Source organism: Pipistrellus kuhlii, unplaced genomic scaffold (genome assembly GCF_014108245.1).
Source record: "Pipistrellus kuhlii isolate mPipKuh1 unplaced genomic scaffold, mPipKuh1.p scaffold_m20_p_22, whole genome shotgun sequence".
Classification (NCBI taxonomy): Eukaryota; Metazoa; Chordata; class Mammalia; order Chiroptera; family Vespertilionidae; genus Pipistrellus; species Pipistrellus kuhlii.
The window spans coordinates 2,291,021-2,312,846 of record NW_023425521.1 but is presented as its reverse complement, the minus strand read 5'-3'; the positions used below and the strand labels follow the sequence as shown (position 1 = coordinate 2,312,846).

Here is a 21,826-nt window from a genome sequence, read left to right as displayed (position 1 = left end):
CCCCTGGTCGAAATCCCTGTGGAGGGGACAATTTGCATATTAGCCTTTTATTATATAGGATAATCACAGCACTGGACAGATCTCCAGTGTGGACTTTTAAATAAAAGAGAAGTCAATTTCTACCTTGTCTCTGATAGTCAAATCGGTGTCCTAACAAATCCAAGTTCATTGTAAGACTTCTGCTTTTGAGGCCATCCCCGGGACCCAGGCCCACCATCTGCAGAAAGGATGCCTTTTATTTCCAATGAATCCTCTGCCCCCAGGTGAGTCTTGGCAACTGTGGAGTTCAAAAGGAGTTACCCCAGGACGCGCCTCTGTGGTATGTGGAGTTCTGAGCCCAAGGCAACTCTTAACTGCAGGCTCGAGAGAAATCTCTGCCTCGCCCTTAACTACCTAGCACTGAGTGAAAGGCCTTGTCCGTAAGAAGACATCGGAGATAACCTCGTTGGACAAACTACTAATTCCCGAACACGTTCTCTCTGCAGTGACTAAGCCCCAAGGTGCTTACCTTATCCCTAGCTCAGAATGTGGGGTGTACCTATTTTCCCTCCTGTCTTTGAACCTCATCCATGTGGGCTCTTGGACTCCGTCATGCGGACGTAATTATATTTGGTTATTTCCTCTTCTTTAAATGTCTCACGTCTATTTGATTAGAGCAGCCAACAGATCCTACGTACCTGCCTGCTGACTGGCTCAGTGACAAGAGTGGATGGGATACAGGGGGGAAAGTGACAGGCAAAGATCATGTGTGTGTGTGTGTGTGTGTGTGATCCCTCAGACCAATATAAACCATTTATATAGTATTTATACTCTCTATTAGCTCAGGTAAGCCAGAGGATGTGGAAAGAAAAAAAGAATACAGAGCAATACAGCCACACAAAGTAGCCAACGCGATGAATCCCAGTTAGGGTAAAACGTTTTAATCTGATGGTAGCACATAACCCTGTACCGGGACCTCTCTCAGCTCCAGGAGTGTCCCTCCAGGTTAGAAGGAAGTTCTCAGAGGTAAGTAGAGCAGCCAGTCTGGTCCCCTGCCGTGGGAGGGAGAGGAAATGGTGAGGAAAGCCACGGTCGGCCTTCACGTCACTCGTAGATCCAGTTCTGAGCACAGCTCTTGTAATCTACCAGTTCCTCCGGCCGAAACCACAGGCCAATCTCCTTCTCCGCGCTCTCCACGGAATCGCTGCCGTGGATGATGTTCCTGGGCGGGGAAAGAGATGGCCATGTTACCAAGTCCACAGGGTTAAACTGCCCAGAAGCACCCCTCATTCCCGCTGCCAGAAAGCCCACCGCTGCAGGAAAAGCCAAAGCTCACGTCACTAGTTCACATTAAAAGAAAAACCCATGACTGCCATGAAGGTAGGATGAAGAATGCCTTCCTGGCAACATGGAGGCTAGCAGAGAGCCTTTGGGAAGGACTTTAGCCAGCAAAGTGTGCTGTGCCAGGTTTTACCCTCTCATCAGAGGCACAACCGCAGCTAGTGGACATAGAGAGAGAGAAAGAGAGAGCCTATAAAGCCAAACACCAACTTCAGAGAGAGGAAAACAGAACTGATTGAAAATGTTCTGCATAAGGTATCATGTACATCACTAGCTACAAGAACCCAAATTCCATGGCAACTCAGCTTTTGGAAGAGGGTAAAAAGCACCAACTCCCACCTGCCAACTTGGATACAAAAGTCCCCTCGGATGGTCCCAGGTTTGGAGTCGGCGGGGTTGGTCTCCCCAAGCATCACTCGGCCTGTCTTCACAACATTCAGCCCCTCCCAGACCTTGAAAGACAAAAGAATAGGTGGTCAGGGAAGAAAACCCACCCCAGCAGAAAATCTGAAAACTACTGTTTCAAAAGAAAGAAAGGTAAAAAGCCCCCTGGATCTGACATTCATTCATTGCGCAAATACAGAGACAGACAGGTTTCTTCATGACCTGCCCATCCCTTTCAAGTTGTGAAGGCAAGGAAAGCTAAGTTGTCTCATTCATGACTGCATCCCCAGTGACAAGGAAAGAGCCTGGCAGAATGATGATCGCCATACATATCTGGAAATTTCTGGGTCAAGTCCTGCCCTCCAGAAGCTTATAATCAGGCAGAGAACTCTCGACCTCTCCCAGCAATGAGTCTTCAGTTCAGCAAGCAAATGCATCTTGTCTTGAGTGGATAGAGAGCTGACTCATCCTAACTGTCCAATCCTCCCAGCCCGTTTCCTCTGCATCAGTGAGGACCTGGCATCAGAAGCAAGAATCACACCACTCACTCTTCACTCTCAACTGAGTCATTCACATCAACACTCCACACAGGCACACTCACCATGGCAACCACTGGCCCTGAGTGCATGTATTTCACCAGGCCGGTAAAAAAGGGGCGGTCCTTCAGATCGATGTAGTGTTCCTTGAGAAGGTCTTCCGAAGCCTATTCCGCAAGACAGAGAATGAGAATTGGCCCCCAAAACTACAAACCAGTGGCTGCTTCCCACTCACCCATCCTGCAGTTTAAAACATGAGCTCTCGGCTCATTAATTCTGTTCTAACCCAGTTCATTCTCAACGGGACCAGAGGGGAGCAGTGACCAGGACTAAAAGTGCTTCAGCTTTGTACAAATTCTCCCCCTATTGACCTTGTCTGATCAGAATAAAGCTACAGAATATTAGATTCATGTCCAACCATCTCAGTTTAGACAGAAAATCTAACAATGCGCCCTGACTGGTTTGGCTCAGTGGATAGAATGTCGGCCTGCAGACTGAAGGGTCCCAGGTTCGATTCCGGTCAAGAGCATGTACCTTGGTTGCGGGCACATCCCCAGTCGGGGGTGTGCAAGAGGCAGCTGATCGATGTTTCTCTCTCATCGATGTTTCTAACTCTCTATCCCTCTCTCTTCCTCTCGGTAAAAAATCAATAAAATATTTTTTTTTTTTAAAGAAGAAAAAATCTAACAATGCGAATTTTCCCTCATCGCCCTTCTCCATATCAGATTCAAATAACCCAGTAGACTCAGGGTAACTACGCCTCCTCCTACTCTTCACCACACCCACACCTTTATTAGGAAACTGGAAAGGAGGAAATAAATGCCTTTAGAAGTCAGAGAAGCCCGAGGTAAAATTCCAGCTGCATCACTGACTCTGTGCTTTCAGCTGACTGGACCTTCCAGTCTCAGGTTCCTCATCACGAAGAACCAGGAATAGGAAGAGGCACCTCTCAGGGTTGTCACGAGGGCTGGGTGAGAAAACTCATGTGCCCAGCACGTGGTAAATGTCCGATCAACAATGCTTTGATGTCACCTGACCTTCTAACCTAACATAACATGCAAACTCTCTGGAAAGTCCAATGCTTGGCTCTGATCACTGCATCACGCTCACCCTCAACATTAACATCAGTCTACTCCCTTCAATAGTAAAGCAGGTTTTCTAAACATCGCACAGGAACTAAACTGCAAATCAAACCAAAGTTAAGATGCACCAGAGCCCAAATTTGGCTCTTTAATAGAAAAAAAAATTTATCCCCTAATACTTATTTTTGAGAATGTGAAGTCTCCTTTCCCAGGTTGGTGTGAGGAAGGGTTCTTGGCCAATCAATCCTGCGCATTTTTTTGAAATATTGCTTTGCAGGTGTTTTGAAATATTGCTGTTTCAATGGGCATCCCCACATGTCTCAATGGTGGATGATGCCTAATATATGGGAGACACTAAGTGTGTGGTAAATAATGGAAAGATTTCATTGGAGAAAACTACCTCCCTCAAAAAAGAGGAAAAAAAAAATCTCTAGATTTATCTACTCAAGAAACTCCAGAGCAGAGCTCAAACGTGCCCAGAGCTTTGAGCCAGAAAGGACAGTCCTGTCTGCATCGCTGAGCAAAGTGGAGGCTACACTCTAAAGTAGGGGTGTCGAACTCAATCAGAGAAGGGGCCAAAATCTAAAATCCAGCCTAAATCACGGGCCGAATAGTTTACTGAACAGTCATAAACTGTCATTGTGATGGAAACGCAGCGGAGTGAAGTGATGACAGCGCTTTGGGGGCCACATTGCAAGGCCTGGCAGGACGGATTTGGCCCGCGGGCCTTGTGTTTGACACATGTGCTCTAAAGTCCCAAATAGCTTGGTTTGTTTCAAGATCCAAGGTGCTAGGTCACCGAAGAGCTTCCAGGTTCCAGAACATTTGCGTTGACCTTTCATGGAGAGGTTTAAGAAGAAGGGGAGGGGCCGAAACCGGTTTGGCTCAATGGATAGAGCGTCGGCTTGGGGACTGAAGGGTCCTGGGTTCGATTCCTGTCAAAGACATGTACCTTGGTTTCGTTGCGGGCATATCCCCAGTGGGGAGTGTGCAAGAGGCAGCTGATGGATGACTCTCTCTCATTGATGTTTCTAACTCTCTATCTCTCTCCCTTTCTCTCTGTACAAAATCAATAAAAAATATATTAAAAAAAAAAAGAAGGGGAGGGGAGAAACAGAGACTCACCTACAATGTTCCCCTCCCCCACAAAAGAACAGAAACGGGAAGAATGAAGGCCACTTACCTGCATGAATTTCATAGCAACAAGGCGGAATCCCTTCTGCTCAAAACGCTTGATGATCTCCCCCACAAGCTGGCGCTGGACGCCATCGGGCTTGATGGCAATGAAGGTGCGCTCACTGTTGGCCATGGTCCTGGGGACAGACAAGGGGAACAGCGCCCGACAGTGAAACAGCAGTGAATATCCTGCCTCCAGCATTATCCTTCTCAAGCGGATCACCCCATAAATCTGGTTTAAATCTGCCCTGTCGACTCCAAGTCTCTCTAGTAAAACCCAATTCCTCTCTCATGTATGAACTAATATTCCAGAGTGCAAAAGGAGCAGCTATCATTTCTATCCCATTTTATTTAATACACTTATATTAAGTGTCTACTGAGTCCCAATACTGTGGCAGAACCAAGATAGGGGATGTAAAAAAAAAAAAAAAAAAAGACAATCTTAATTATCCAGATGAGGCAAAATGACACTGATGATGTGAAAGTGACATCTGGTAGAGGGCAGTCTGAAATACGGTTTGACCTACTAACGCATCATGGCATTAGAACTGAAAGGAGTTTTAAAGGTTATTTCCATTTCAATCCCCTTCATTTTGCAGACGAGGGAACAGATCTAGAGCACCAGAATGAGGGCAAAAATCCAGATTTTCCCATCCCTATGCAATTTATGTTCATCATAAAATGTAACGAATACTCTGACCAATGAACACTGGATTGCGGGAGAACTTGAGCCATTAGTAATATCTGATACGGGGCATCTGCTGGAAGGAAGCCTGGAAAGCATCTATACCAGATCTTTTCTTTTACAGAGAAGATTCAAGACCTACTCTGCCTCCACAAGATGAGAAAAGAGGCCCCTCACCTTAGAAGACAACCCCTAAAGAGGATCACGACAACCTCCTGGCTCTATCTTCCTCCACCTTAGTTAACCCCCTAATATAGCACCTTAACGACACATTTGAATCTTATGTTTGTGTGTCTGTCTTCCCCGGTGATCTGTGGACTGTTCTTGTTCTTGGCACCTAGCCAGGGCCTAGCACTAAAAAAATGCAACAACAACAACAAAAAAAGTCTTAACTGATAAGCACTTTGCCCTCCAAGAAAAAGAGACCAAGCACAATGACTGGAGAAAGCTCGAGACAGGCATGGATTCACCGGGAGGAAACGTGGCTAAAGAGCCAGAAATAGTGCCTATAAACGTCCCTCCACGCCCACCCTGACACCCCCCCGCCATTCATTCAGCAATCACACACTGGAGCGCCAGTTCCGAGCGCTCCCGCAGCCGCGGCCTGGTGCAAAAGGCAGCCGCGAGCCACCGACAAAGGCGAGTCCACGCGGGACGTGGGCTGACAGGTTCGCACCTGTCCGCGACGCCGCCCCGCCCTTCCTTCCAGCCCGCCCCCCTCGCCACCTCTCAGATCTCATAGGACCCCTGCAGCTCCCCGCTCCCCCGGCCCCATCGCTCTCCCTTCCCCTGGGGACCCTGGACCCTTCTCACCCTTCCAGCTGTTGGAGCTCCCTCTCCGCCCTCCGTCCTCCGCACCGGAAACGCGCCCCGGCCCCACGTGGTTGCCGGTACTCGCACGCGCGGAACCCTTCTGCTCAAGTCCGCTGCCGGAGAGCCCGTTTTGCGGAACACCACTTGCCCACGGTTCTTCCGGTGAGTCGGTTGTCATTCTAGGGAGCAACTTTCCGATCTTTAACTTCCGGCACTGCTGTTCCATGCTCTTCCGGCAGACCGCCGCCATCTTTTTTCTTTCTTTCTCCTTTTTTTTTTTTTTTTTTTTTTTTTAAAGACTGTGACTCACTTCCTGCTTTTTCTGGAGCAAATTGGCTGCCCGCGAGGTGGCGCTCATATTTTGCGTGAAGCCGACGCGCGCCCGACTCGGAGGTAGACACGTTTTATCGCTTCAGTTAATTTACTCAACTTTTCCGGTCTGTCAAACCATAACTTCTTTTTTGAGTACCTACTGTGTGCCAAGCACTGTTCTAGAGCCTGGGAGGTACAGCAGTGACTCTCCTGGTCCTTCTGGCGGGGTTGGGAATGGAGGCAAACAATAAAGAAATGGATATGGCATTATGTAAATTCTATTTTAAAAACAACCAAGGGGAAGGTGGGAGATTGAAGGATTTAACTACATATTTTAAAAGGCTGGTTGAGGAAATCTCTCTCTGAAGATCGATGTGGATAAAGGGAGGGGGCAAGTTCGGTGGTTATCTGAGAGATGAGTTTTGCTTGTTTTTTAACGCTGTGAGTGAATTATTCATTGATCAGCTGCCTCCTGCACGCCCCCTACTGGGGATCAAGCCCGCAACCTGGGCTGTGCCCTTAATCGGAATCGAACCCGGGACCCTTAGGTCCACAGGCTCCTTCCATGTAGCCAAACCCGCTAAGGCAGTTTGATGCTTTCAATACTGTTGGTTGATAGACTCTACAAGACCTGTTCCTAGAGCTAGGTTCTTTTTTTATTTTTTAAGAATAGTTTATTGGCCGAAACTGGTTTGGCCCAGTGGATAGAACGTCACCCTGCGGACTGAAAGGTCACGGTCATGTACCTTGGTTGCTGGCACATCCCCAGAGAGGGGTGTGCAGGAGGCGGCTGATTGATGATTCTCTCTCATCGATGTTCTAATTATCTATCCCTCTCCCTTCCTCTCTATAAAAAAAATCAATAAAATATATATTTTTAAAAAGAATAGTTTATTGATTTTTAGAGAGAGGCACATCCAAGTGAGAAAGGTTAACAGGGATTGATTGAGAGAGGTTAACATGGAGCCAGAAACCTTTTAGTACACAGGCCATGCCGAACCCACTGAGCCACACCCACCTTGGGGGGGGCGGGGGGGCAGGTTCTTTTAAATGGCTGATCCGGGTGAGGAAGGTCTTGCCCAGGCAGATTGGAGAAGGGGGTGAGCAGTAGAAAACAGGAAGGTCTCATCTCTTCCTGGAAGCCTTCCTGATTAGATGACTCCACCCTAACCTTCCTTTCCCAACCCAGCCCTCCAGGCTTCCACTGGTACTAAATGTTTCTGCAAACTAAATCAGACAACTTAAGAATTTAGAGCTAAAAGTAATCGTCTTAAAATTTTTTATTTATTGATTTTAGAGAGAGAAGAAGGGAAACAAAAAGAGAGAAATAGGAGATTGGAGGAGAGAGAGAGAGAGAGAGAAGGAGAGAGAGGGGGGAGAAACATCAATTTGTTGTTCCTCTTATTTATGCATTCATTGGTTGACCCTTGTTTGTGCCCTGACCTTGGATGGAATCCACAACCTTGACTTATAGGAACTACACTCTAACCAACTGAACTACTCAGCTAGGGCCAGAACTAAAAGTGATCTTAATGGGCATATGGACCAGTCCTTTCTCTGGAAATCCTAGGAAGGGGGTTCCACCTCTGCTTGAAAGCTCCAAGAAAGGACATTTATTCCCTCAAACATCAGATCACACTGGCCTTCCACCCATCCCTTGCTAAAACATAATCAAGCAAACTGTTAATCAAATGTATTCATCTTCAAAAATAATAATAATGTTTAAATTCTTTTTTTTTTTTTTTAGAGAGAGAGGAAGGGAAAGAGAGAAACTTGGATTTGTTGTTCCTCTTATTTATGCATTCATTGGTTGCTTTTTGTATGTGCTCGGCTGGAGATCGAACTTCCAAGCTTGGCATATTGGGACGATGCTGTAACCAACCGAGCTACCCAGCCGAGGCCAATAATGAGAAATGTTTAGTGAACTGCTCTAAGATATCGACTGTTTTAAAGAGAGGGAGAGTGGTCATTGGGCTGCCTGGATAGAGTGTGGAGAAGATTTTACTATTATAGTATAGAGGAGTAGGATTTCAACATACAAAAATAAGATGTAAATAGATAAGTCTGTAGGTATCACAGGACCAGAAAAATAGCTAAGAGCAAAGGAGGGAAAGCAAGCATGGAAAAGTAGGAAATGTCTGAGAAACTGATTAGACACTCCTAAAAGCGTACAACCCTTGAGGGATAAAACCACCAGATTAGTGACAAACTTTGAGTGCTAGTCTAAAAAGTTGAGACCCTGGACTGTAGTTAATGGCAAGTCACTGAATTTGGGGGATAGGAAAGTGACATGAGAAACATCTTAAAATTCTAGAGCTCAAAAAAAACTGTTGAGAGAAGCCAAAGCTGCAGGCTCCACCCTGAAACCCCGTCCCATCTGCAACTGCGAAATGCGACAACAAAATAGATCACAAACGAAAGAAATGGAGGACAAAAAGCGTCTGGATATAGAGTTCAAATCTACGCTTATAAGGTTTTTCAAGAATTTCCAAGAAAAGATGGATAAGGCCTATGAGGATATGAAAAGAGATCAACTAGAATTAATAAGGAGTCAACAAGAAATGATAAGAGATCAACAAGAAATAAAGAATACATTGTCTGAAATAAAAAATATTTTACAGAGTCCTAAAAACAGAAGGGAAGATCGCAAGAATCAAGTCAAAGATTTGGAACATAAAGAGCCAGAAGACACTCCTCCACAGAAGCTAGAAGGCAAGAGAATCCAGAAAATTGAAGATAATGTAAGAAACCTCTGGGACAACTTCAAGCGAACCAACATCAGAATTATGGGGGTCCCAGAAGATGAGAGAGAGCAAGATATCGAAAACATACTGAAAGAAATAGTGACAGAAAACTTCCCCCATCTGGTGAAAGAGTTAGACTTACAAGCCCAGGAAGCACACAGAACTCCAAACAAAAGGAATCCAAAGAGGACCACACCGAGACACATCATTATTAAAATTCCAAGAGCAAAAGACAAAGAGAGAATATTAAAAGAAGCAAGAGCAAAGAAGGTAGTAACCTATAAAGGAGCACCTATACGATTGTCAGCTGACTTCTCAACAGAAACCATGCAAGCCAGAAGGGAATGGCAAGAAATATTCAAGGTGATGAATAGCAAGAACCTACAGCCAAAAATAATCTACCCAGCAAAGCTATCACTCAGAATCGAAGGCCAGATAAAGAGCTTCACTAATAAAAAAAAGCTAAAGGAGTTCATCACCACTAAATCAGAATTATATGAATTGCTGAAGGGGGTTCTTTCAGAAGAGAAAGTAAACAAAGATAAAAATTATGAACAACAAATACGTAACTATCAACAAGTGAATCTAAAAACCAAGGAAATTAAAAAAATCTGATGAACAATATTAACTGTTGAACATAATAGAATCAGAGGTATAGAAGGGGAGTGAACTGACGATTCTTGGGGAAAAGGGAAGGGGGGCGTGGGAAGAGACTGAACATAAACTGTGCACCTATGGATGAGGACAATTGGGAGAGGGGAAAGGGCAGAGGGCGGGGGAGAGCAATGGTGGGGGGGAACATTTGTAATAATATGAACAATAAAAACTTATTAAAAAAAAAAAAAAAAAAAAAAAAAAAAAAACTGTTGAAACTATTTACCGACTGCTTCCTTCCTGGGTGCTGGTCCTGTCTACGCAGTGTCTGGGACCTTTCCATATGAGGCGACCGCCAGGGCATTGACTCACCCAGAAAAGACTTAAGGAAGAATTGGAGTAAGAATAAAGCAGGTTTTATTCAGGTAGAGAAAAACAAAGAGGGCAGGGCTCCGGCGCCTCTGTGAAAGAAGCTAAAAATACAAAAGTACCTGTCCCAGTGAACTAGGGCCGACTCCAGGGAAAGTTGTGGGTGTGGTCAATTAGTCGGTGGGATTTTATGCATTTCCAAGGGTAAGGAGTTGTCTCCTAGTTTGTGGCACTAAATTCTGACTCCACTTTCTGATTGGGAGAGAACTTGTTGTGACTTCCAAGATTATAGAAGGGCTTTCCTTCCGTTAACTGTTTTATCTTTGATCCTGCTGGGATGTGGGGGGCTCTGGCGGGAGGATGTCAGCCCCTACTTCCTCATTCAACTCCTCGGGATTTTTCCCTAACTTCTTTCTCTCCTGCCTCAAAGCCATTAAATTCCCTCACTTTACAGAGATACAAACAGACCAAAAGAGATGACCCGATTTCTTTAAGGTGACCCTGGTATGGAGAGCTTTGTTTTAGACAGTAGGAAATCAAGTTGTATTCCAAAGGGTAGATAATTGCACAAGGAGAGGCTGGAAGCAGACACCGATTAGAAGGGTGTTGACATCATCAATAATCAAGGTATGAGGGTAACAGGTAACAGTTCTTCTGATTAAAGTGGTCAAAGGAATGTTTATAATACGGTAGAACTAAAGGCCCAGTGCATGGATTCCTGCATCGGGGGGAGGGGAACCTCAGCCTGGCCTGCACCCTCTTGAAATCTGGGACCCCTCAGGGGATGTAGCAGTGTGTGAAGTGGCAGGAGGCCAGGGAGGAGCCCAGGGTGGGCCAGGTGCTGCCTGGCCTGGAGCTCAGTGCTCTCCCTGCTCGTGTTCTCTCTCTCTCTCTCTCTCTCTCTCTCTCTCTCTCTCTCTCTCTCTCTCTCTCTCTCTCTCTCTCTCTCTCTCTCTCTCTCTCTCTCTCTCTCTCTCTCCACTCTCACCAATCCTTAGTGCTGCCACAGAGGCAAGAGAGGCTCCTACCACCACAACTGTATTCACCAGCCATGAGCCTGGGTTCTGGCTGAGCAGTGCTCCCTCTGTGAGAGCACACTGACCACCAGGGGGAAGCTCCTGTGTTGAGCATCTGCCCTCTGATGGTCAGTGCACATCTTAGTGACTAGTCATTCCAATTGTTCTGGTCATTCCATCCTAATGGTTGCTTAGGCTTTTATATATATAGACTAAGGGCCCAGTGCACATATTCATGCACCATGAAAGGAACTGTGGGCCATGAGGCTGCTTGGGCACAGGGGAGGGTCTCAGCTCATCCTCTATGTGCCTCCCTTGCTCCTTCCGGCATGGCTCCCGGTCTCCTATCTGCCAGCAGCCCTGCTCCTGCTGCCACTGCTTCCATGCGCTGACAGTGCTGACCCTGCTTGCACCCACTAATGGTGCAGAGCAATTGGGCTGGCACCAGCAACAGGTGCAAACGGTGGCTGCTGCCCCAATAGCCCCTCAGGAGCAGGGGAGGTGGAGAAGCCCTCAGGGGTGATCGGGGCCAGCAGCCGCAGCTCGAATCTGCTAATAGCGCTGAGCAATCAGGACCAGCACCAGGCACCAGCAGCAGGTGCAAGCAGTGGCTCCAGTACTGGCAGCGGGGCGAGCAGTGCTGGCATCAGCAGCAGGTGCGAGTGCTGGCAGGACCACGGTGTGTGAGAGCAAAGAATTTTCAGTAACCATCTGAGGCTCGTTCCAATGACAGTGACTGGCGCCCTGCCTTGGTCTGGCACCACCACTCACCTCTCCAACATTCCCCCGTGGCCAATGCCCACCATGTTTTGCACTCTGCCACCTACTGCTGATGCCCACTGTGTTCCATGTACAACCCCTGGTGGTCAGTGCATGGCATACCGACCAGTGGTTCAGTTGTTCTGCCTTTTGGTCTATTTGCATATTAGGTTTATATATATATAGATTCCTAGGATGAATGACAAGATTTGGGAGTTGATTAGATATAATGAACAAGGGATAGAGAGGACCTATATCATAGCAATAGTAAGAACATGGCTCTGTTTTCAAAGGATGGAGGTTGATTCTAGGCTCAGTTACTTATTAATTATGTAACCTTGAACAAGTTACTCAGCCATCACTAAACCCCAGTTTCTGTATTTGCTAAATGGGAGTAATAATTGTCACTACGATTGTTATGTATCGGCTGGCTCACTCAGTAGTTGAGTATTGACCTATGAACCAGGAAGTCATGGTTCTATTTCCAGTCAGAGCACATTCCCAGGTTTTGGGCTCAATCCTCAGCATGGAGCATGCAGGGGGCAGCCAATCAATGATTAACATCATTGATGTTTCTACTAGTATATCTCTCTTCCCCTCTGAAATCAATAAAAATATTTTTAAAAGGTTATTGTGAAGATTATATAAAGTAATCCAATTAAAATGTTTTAATTTTTAAAATTGATTTTAGAGAGAGAGAGGAAGGACAAGAGAAACATCAGTTTGTTGTTCCACTTATTGATGCATTCATTGGTTGCTTCCTGTACATGCCCTGACTAAGAATCCAACCACAATGTGAGCATGTCAGGATGATGCTCTAACCAACTGAGCTACCAAGCCAGGGAACCCATTAAAAATTTAACGTTGTCTGGCACATAGTAAACAATAAGTGTCAGCTGTTTGGGTATTTTTTTTTATTTTGGTAACCAAATTTTATACCTAATAAACTGTAACAATAACAATGTTAACAGAAATAGGGGAGACCAGAGAGTGCCAGCCAGAAGAAGATGAATTTGGTGTCATGTTGAATCTGCTGGTGGGTGATACAAGAGAGAAAATGTATAGTAATCATGGGGTAGAGGGGCAATGGAAAGATATTTAATACCTTATACATATAATACCTTAATAAAAAAAGGGAAAAAATGTATAGTAATCAATTAAAGATACTTATTTTAGAGTTAGATGATATGCTAGGCCTATGTAGAGAGAAGTGGGAATTATCTACATAAAACATGATCTGTAGGTCACCTAAACAATATTTTAAAAGGAGCAATAATTACCATTCATTTGTTACACATAAATTAATAATAATAGCTAAAGTTTATGGAAAGATTGGTTTGTGCCAGGCAAAAAGTACTTTACTTAGCCCTGGCCGGAAGCTCAGTTGGATAGAGCGTCATCCAATATAGCAAGGTTGCGGGTTTGATCTCTGGTCAGGGTACATACGAGAGGCAACCAATGAATGCATAACTAAGTAGAACAATAGATCAATGTTTCTCCCTCTCTCCCTTACTTTCTCTAAAATCAATTTTTAAAAATGTAAGTCCTTTACCTATAATAACTTATTTAAGCTGCACAACTACTTAATGAGGTAAATCCTACTATAATCCACATGTTTAGTTGGGGAAACTGAGATTCATGAAGAGTGAGTGACTTGCCCAAGTTCAGACAGCCTGAGCTCTACACCCCATGTGCTGCTTGACTGTGTGTAAAGCTTTATTCCTAGGCCTCACTTCTGTGAGGGACACCATGAGTGCAGGGAAATTATAATGGGAGACCAACAAGACGGCTAGCTCGCATACCCTGCAAAGAATAGAATTGATCCAGGTCATGACTGTCCTGTTATTAATGATTTAAGGAGTCAGAGCAACTAATGCAATATGCACTCATGTGAGAAACAGAAAGGCATCTTGGGATGCAAGGCAAAGAGAGAACATTCATAATCGTAATTGGGAATGAGCCCCCAGGGGATCGTCATGGCCCATAATCAAGAATGAAGTATGAACCCTCCCACCTTTGACTCCGGAGTCAAACAACAAATCAAATAGCAGGACCTTTGGGTGAAGGAATTGCCTGTGTTTCACAAAAACTACACACAGCTCATCAGTCTGCTTCTGGCTCCAAACTATGTCCCTGGAGACTGCCTCTTCAGTCTTCTGGGTGAAGCACTAATCCTCAAGGAGGGAGGGAGAGGGAGAGTGTTTTTTGGAAATCTGAGTTATTTGCTGATTGGGGAAGGAAGTCCTTAGACACTCACATAGTCTGGTGCAACAACCATACAATCTGGGCACTATTCTAGTTCCTACTTTATAGGTGGGAAAACTGAGACACAGAAAGATTAAGCAATTAAAAAAAAAGAAAGAAAGAAAGATTAAGCAATTTAGCCAAGGCCACAAAACTAGTAAGTGGCAGAGCCCAACTGTGAATCCATCTGATTTGTGCTTAGAGTTTACCTGCTTAACTACCATACTATGCACCATAGACTATGATGTCCCCAGAAATCATAGATTTCCTTGGCCCAGTGAGACCTTAAGGGTCACAATCCAATCCAAGTCATATCATTCATCTTTTTTCTTCCTATTCCAACAACGTTGCCTTTGACTCCCCTGCATTTTCTGGCCTAAGAACAGTGACACTAATACCACTTATCTTTTCTCCTTAAACTCCTCAGTCCCATTTATTTTTACATTCTCTTACAAGCCTCCTCTTGTTTCCACTTTCTAAGCTTAAATATAATAAAGCCTTGAGCAAAAATATGGGCTCTTTGCCTGTAACAGAATCTCCACTTGCCTTGACCCTGGTCTAGTCTTTCAGACTAAAACTCTCAGGGGGGAAGGATTATGTGACTGAAGAGGCACAGAGCAGTGATTTAGCATTAATCTCCCTCTTGCTTTCATGTGGTTTGACTCTCCAGACCCAGGACCGCTACTGGATCTTTGACATGGGACTGGTATCTTTTGTCTTTACTGATGATGATTATGATACTAGACTGGTTCAGCAAGTTTCTCCTTCCTCCTTTCAGCCTCTCCAAATTGGGTCTGAATGTGTGCCCTGACTGGGAATCAGGCAACCTCCTGGTGCCTGGGAGGAGGCTCACCCAACTGAGTCACACTGGTCAGGGCAAATCCTCTCTCTCCCTTTTTTTTAATCCTCACCCTAGAATATGTTTAGGAAATGAAGGGGGAGAGAGGGAAGGGAGAGGGATGGCTGGAGGGAAGGAGAGAGAGAAACAAGGATCGGTTGCCTCCAGTACCTGCGTCCACCAGGGATCAAATCTGCAACCTAGGTATGTGCCCCAGCCTGGAATTGAACTGCCACCTTTTGGTGTATGACACTCAAACCAACTGGGTCACCCCACCAGTGCTAGAACCCCTTTTTCAAATAACAGACATTGATTTCCCACAGTTCTGGAGAAGTCCAAGGTCATGGTGATGACAGATTTTGTCTGGTGAGAATCTCCTTCCTCATTCATATAGTCTTCTCATTGGAATTTCCCAGGTCTTTTTTTTTTTTTTTTGGTGGTTATTTTAGCAGCACACTAATCCCATTCATGAGAGCTCCACTCTAGTGACCTAATCATCTTCCCACAGCCCTGCTTCCTAATACCATCATCTGGGGAGTTAAGATTTCTCCCTCCCTCTCTCTCTCTTTTTTTTTTTAATTTAAAATTTTATTATTTTATTTTATTTTATTTTATTTCCATCATCATTTATCCCCCATATACCCTTTTCCATCTCCACCCACCGCCCTTCCCTCCACCCCGGGGAGATAAGATTTCAACATATGAGCCCTGGCCAGTGTGGTTCACTGGGTTGAAGCTTTCTTTGTCCCTACACCAAAGGTTTTGGGTTTGATTCCTGGTCAGGGCATGTAGAAGAGGCAACCAATTGATGGATGTTTCTCTCTCTCTCTCTCTCTCTCTCTCTCTCTCTCTCTCTCTCTCTGTCTCTGTCACCCCCTTCCCCTCTCTCTAAAATCAATAAGCATATCCTTGAGTATTTCAACATATTAATTGGGTGGAGGGAGGGGAGACACATAAACATTCAATCCATTGCCCTGAACAAAAGCATACTTACCCCAAATCTGCTGCAGGGTTAGCACTGCAGTTAGTTCACCCTACCCTGATTCTGGGAGCACAGTTCTCCCAGTGTATGGCTCTGGCATCTCAGTATAAAGCCTATGTGTAGCAGAACAGGGCAGAGAGCTGAAGGGCCAGGAAGTTCCTAAATGGTTGATTTGACCTGGAGATGACACCTATCCCTGCTCCTTCCAGCCCGTTGACCAGACCCATTCAAATGGCCTTGTAACTCTAAGGGACCTAGGAAGTATGGAGGATCAGGTGGCATTCTATGAGCAGGAATTTCTTTGCCTTCTTCTCTCGAATGTATTCTACCCTGTACTCTTTCTTCCTTTCCCAGTCTAGTCCCAGCGCATCCATTTTTACCTTAGACTTTACCCTTCTACCTCTAAATCCACAAATTATAGTTTAATCTGATTCTTGTTTGGAATGTTTAATCTCCTGCCAGGTGACCCTGCCTCTGCCCTTTCACGGGCATGCCTCAAGGTTGGAATGTTTTCTTCCTTAGCCACGTGCTTAGTTTTACACCCAGTCATTTTCCAAGAGCTGCCCAGCTGAGAGTGATCTGGAAAGACCCCCTAAAACTGGAGTTATTAAGAGCAAGAAACATTCTTTCACAGGAGATGCAAAAAGGGAAATACTGAAGGGATAAAAGCAGGTTGAACTAATCCTCTGGAAGGCAGGTCCGAGGCCACTGCTGGTCCACTCTCTCCCTTACATTTATTAAACACGCATGTGGTGGACACTTCCTAAGTGCTTTATGTGCATTAATTCTCTGAACCTTTAGAACAACCCTATGAAATGTGAACTCTTATTCTCAACCTCATTTTACAGATGAGAACAGAGGCACAGAGAGTAACTTGTTGGAGACATCATAGCAAATAAGGGGCAGAAGCACAGTTAAGGCCCTTGCAGCTAACTAGACACCTTTGTACTTCCTCACTGTTATTTATTGCTTCCTGCTTGGCTGAGATTTTGAATTTTAACATTTTACCACTTCCCTTTAAACCCTGATTTTTGGTCATCTGATCATGGACAACAGAATGTTATTCTTCTGCATGCAACATTTACATTACATTAGAATGGGACATCAGCCCAGGCTATGTCTTCTTCTTCCAAACCGATGGCCTTATGTCAGATGTGTTATTTGGCTTCTTTAAAAAAAAAAAAAAATATATATATATATAAAATTGATTTTTTACAGAGGAAGGGAGAGGGATAGAGCGCTAAAAACATCAGTGAGAGAGAGACATCTACCAGATGCCTCCTGCACACCCCCCCACTGGGGATGTGCCCATAACCAAGATACATGCCCTTGAATGGAATCGAACCTGGGACCCTTCAGTCTGCAGGCCGACACTCTAGCCACTGAGCCAAACCCGTTCGGGCTTATTTGGCTTCTGACTTACTAATTTGAAAAAAGGGAGGTCAAATGGGACACTGAGCTGAGAGTTCATAGCTCCAACAAAGCCATAGCTTGACATGTAACTGTGGGTGATTCCTCAGTTAGAAAAGGAGGGAACTGGACTCATTTTCACACTAAGGGACCTCCTGATGCTGAAATCTCGTGGCCAGAGAGAAACTCTCCTGCCAGGAATTTCCAACACTGTGGTGGAAGGAGAGAGCAAATACACAGCTTGAAAGAAACAGGCTCTCCATTTCCCTTTAAGTCACACATATAAAATTGAAAAGAACACACTAGTGTCTGTTCCCCGCTTCTGACGTGTGAGGCTGTTGATTGGCATTGGTTACTCCGCTTAAGTTTTCACCTGGCTCTATTGCCCTTTCTAAAAATAAGACACCAGCGTTAGGGCTGAGTCATTTTCATACATGAATATGTGGAGGAAAAAGTGGCAAAGGTCAGAGGCTCTGTGGATTATTTACCTTCTGACCAGACACTACAACTTGCTCTCAGCCAGCCCCTCTTTTTCTGTTTTATTTTACATAAGCTGCATATCTTAAATAGATAACAATTAAAAACAAAACAAGCCAAAACCGGTTTGGCTCAGCGGTAGAGCGTCGGTCTGCGGACTGAAAGGTCCCGGGTTCGATTCCGGTCAAGGGTATGTACGTTGGTTGCGGGCACATCCCTGAGGGGGGGTGCACAAGAGGCAGCTGGTCGATGTTTCTCTCTCATCGACGTTTCTAGCTTTCTATCTCTCTCCCTTCCTCTCTGTAAAAAATCAATAAAATATATTTTAAAAATAAAAATAAACAAACATATTCAACAGTATGTTACTATGTTTTAATTTGTTTATATCCTTTTCTCTCTGGGTGGATTGGCCTTGTCCTTAGAATTGTGTTTTTGTATTTTTCTCAGGAATAGAAGTTGGAATGGGCTTTTTGGTCTGTTTCTTTGTTGTTGGGATAGATTCTGCCTCAGATTTATTTGTACAAATAGCATAGGAAGACACCAGCCCAGGGATCACACCATTCCTTCTTCACATCAGCAGACAGAGCCTTTGTGGGCATCTGGGCACCTTTGGGAGCCTGAGCCTGAGCTGCAGCCACAGCTACAGCCTGGGGCTTGGTTTGAGCCTTTGCCTTGGACTTCGGCTGACAGAGCCCAAGATCCTTGGTGATGCGTACCAGCCTGCTTCCCAAACTTGGGTGAGCTATGTAGGCAAGGTGACCGCTGCCCTTTGGGATCTTGGACTTGACCTCCTTGGGTTTAACGAGGACCTCGATAGCCATGGCACATGCACTCACGGCCTTGGTGTTGTCCTGCTTCTTCTTGGTGTGTTTAGCCTTCTTGTGCTTCTTGGCAAAGAACTTGGGGTCTATCCCCTTAAGAGATTCATATCTTAGTAATCAGGATTTTTCTCTCTCTTTCCCCTTCCTTCCTTCCTTCCTTCCTTCCTTCCTTCCTTCCTTCCTTTCTTTCCTTCTTTTTGTTAATTCTCACCAGAGGATATTTTTCCACATTGATTATTTTTAGAGAGAAAGGAAGAGAAGGAAGGAGGGAGGGAGAAAGACAGAGAAAGAGAAGCATTGATGATTGACACATCGATTGGTTGCCTTCCACATGTGCCGCAACTGGAGGTCGAACTTGAAACCCAAGTACATACATACCCTTGACTAAGAATGGAATCCATGACCCTTCGGTGTGTAGGCTGATGCTCTATCCACTGAAACACACCAGCCAGGGCTGTGATTGGGATTGCTTGAGGTCATTTTGGTGTCATTTTCAGGATAGTTTGTTCAAGGTGTGGCTCTTGGATTTTACCATATCTTCACTGAAGCTCCCATCCTAGAGAAAATTGTAAAGTAATTCTGCCCAGTTTTAAGATGGTTTTTCTATTTAGTTTTTGGATATTCTTTCCCACCTTCTGGGGATCTCCATTCCCCTCTCCCATCTGTGTGGTCAGTGCCCCCATTCTGCTTTCTATCCAAAGCTTCTCAATCTTTTTTTTTTTCTTCCATACATAGGATTTTATTTTGCACTGCTGTAATAATTTCATTATAGACCAAGGGAGAAAGGGAAAAAAGAAGAAAGATAAAACCACCACAATGAGTAAATTACAAAAGCTTTTCTACTTTTTAGCAGGATTTTTCATCTGGTAGATTTATTGACATAGTCCCTTCAAAACAGATAAAATGCTTACCATATCTTAAAGATTATAGGTTGCCAATGAAAGGAAAATTTTACACAGTCACTGTACATCATGGTTGAAAAACTGTCCTGCATGAAAAATATATTTAGAAATCTTGTGAATAAAAGAAAAAGAAAACATTATTGTATGTAAGGAAAAGTTAGAGTCCTCATAATGCACCAACTGAAAGTGGACATTCATTCTTCTTGGAGTTGCTTAGGTTTAGGAGTGCTTGCTTCTGCATTTCACTCATTATGCTGTGTTCTTACCCAGCAGTATTCATTAGGGCAAACAAATCCTTTCTGAAGAGTTCTTAAATAAACTATGGGCGAATAGCAAACAATTTGCTTTTGGCATTAAAATAGGTTAGCATGCTTGCTAACAACATTAAAAAAAATTTAAAACCCAGCATCAAAGCAATACCTAATAATGCTTCAGTAGCTTTAATTGAAACAGTTTAGATTTTTTTTTTCCCCCTTAACATTTCACTGAAAATATTTTATTGGCCTTTTGGATAGAAATGGGAATTTACTTGCCAGGAAGGAAGATCCCATCACACTTATGCTGGAACCAGCACATGGCTGCCTCTTTGCTGATTCTGAGTTTGGCCCCTGTGCAGCCTGTCCTGCATTTCTGGTCTGTCTGTAAAACCTGGCCTACCCAGCACCACACAGAAATCCAAGCCATAGATGCCAATGCTTGGGACATATCTGATCTCCAGATTCATGTATTCCTGGGCCCCAAAACCCAAGCTTCCAGTATCTGAGGAGTTATTTTTTAGTAAATCATACTGTCTCACCTTCAGAACTTTCGCCAAGATTTCTTCTGCCTCAGCCCCACGGACAGTGCAGTTGACTTTTCATTTCTCCTAATGCCAAAGGATCTGACAGTGTATCTAACTCTGGAGAACAGTGAGGTCTAGTCAGCATCCAATAGTCTTAGAAACAAGGTCCTGGGTCTATTGACTATTGAAACAGAGGTTTCAATCAAACAAAGCATAATATCTTGGCCTCAGTTGTGTTTTAGCTCCTGACCCAAGAAAGTGGAATGATCCCACAGAGCAAATCCTTGGGAAACTGAACAAGTCAACTCCATGGCTAACATCAAGTTGTTGTGATCAATTACCCCTCCCCCTACCACCAATTAGTAGTGACCACAACTTTAACTCTATTAGTTACCATGATTAATGATCCCCACACCCACCCCGACCCCCATATAATCCATCCTCTGGAAGCCATCGGGGAGACAGGTTTTTAAACGTGAGCAACCTATGACTCCAGGCATGATACCATCTTCTTAATAAGTCCTTACCTTCCTGGCTGCAAACTCCTATTCATGTCTTACTGGGCTTTGATGCAGACAGGCAAATGGACCCCTTCAGTCAGGTACATAAGCTTAGCCTGAGAATTTATTTATTTTTTATTTTTTAAAATATATTTTTACTTATTTCAGAGAGGAAGGGAGAAGGAGAGAGATAGAAACATCAATGATGAGAAAGAATCATTGATCATCTGCCTCCTGCACACCCCCTACTGGAGATCGAGCCTGAAACCCAGGCATGTGCCCTGACCAGGAATCAAACTGTAAACTCCTGGTTCATAAGTCGATACTCAACCACTCAGCCACCTTGGCTGGGCTAGCCTGGGAATTTAGAGTGGGGGCATTGCTAGTGGAAATAGGGCTCTTCCACAGAATCATGAGAAAAGCATGTGAGTGACCCAGCAAAGGAGGATGAGGTGTAGTGTAAGATTTGTTGGAGTAGGAATAAAAGACTGCCCCAGGTTCCTGGTGTTTCATCCTCGACAGGTGGCTCAGCTCTGTGCTGCCGTGGAAGAAGTTCAGCCTTGTCTTCACCAAGCCCAAAAGAAGGGGCAGGGTCCAAAAATCCTGTGCCATTGGCTCAGCATCTGTGGGGTATAATTCAGTTCAATCCATGCCAAAGCTTAGTCCAGCTTTCTGTCCACACCTGGTGAGCTTGGTCTCCGTTCCTGGCTGCCCTCCAGCCAGTGCTGCATTACCAAGCCCACACCTGGGCCCAATGTCTGCCAGCCCCTCGGCAGCTGGTACCACAGGGTGCTACCGAGATTGAAGGCAAGTGAACAGAGAAAGAAAAGGGCAAATGCATGCTGCTCAGAGAGGCCTTGATTAAGCTTTGATTATATCACCTTGGGCTTGGGAAAGAGCCCACTCTCTTTCAAATGAAGTACTCTCGCCAAAACCGGTTTGGCTCAGTGGTAGAGCATCGGTCTGCGGACTGAAAGGTCCCAGGTTCGATCCGGTCAAGGGCGTGTACACTGGTTGTGGGCACATCCCCAGTAGGGGGGTGTGCAAGAGGCAACTGGTCGATGTGTCTCTCTCATCGACG

The 21,826-nt window shown here is 44.8% G+C and overlaps 1 protein-coding gene across 1 annotated transcript; it reads right to left on the bottom strand.

The window, feature by feature from the left end:
• Window positions 1-898: 898 nt before the first annotated feature.
• LOC118726286 (nucleoside diphosphate kinase A) lies at window positions 899-4,631 on the bottom strand. The gene is made up of 4 exons (XM_036450800.2): window positions 4,506-4,631; window positions 2,306-2,407; window positions 1,660-1,772; window positions 899-1,201 (listed from the first exon to the last, which is right to left on the bottom strand). The coding sequence occupies exons 1-4, from the start codon at window positions 4,629-4,631 to the stop codon at window positions 1,084-1,086; spliced, it is 459 nt and encodes a 152-aa protein (XP_036306693.1). The 3' UTR covers window positions 899-1,083.
• Between the last annotated feature and the right edge of the window lie 17,195 nt (window positions 4,632-21,826).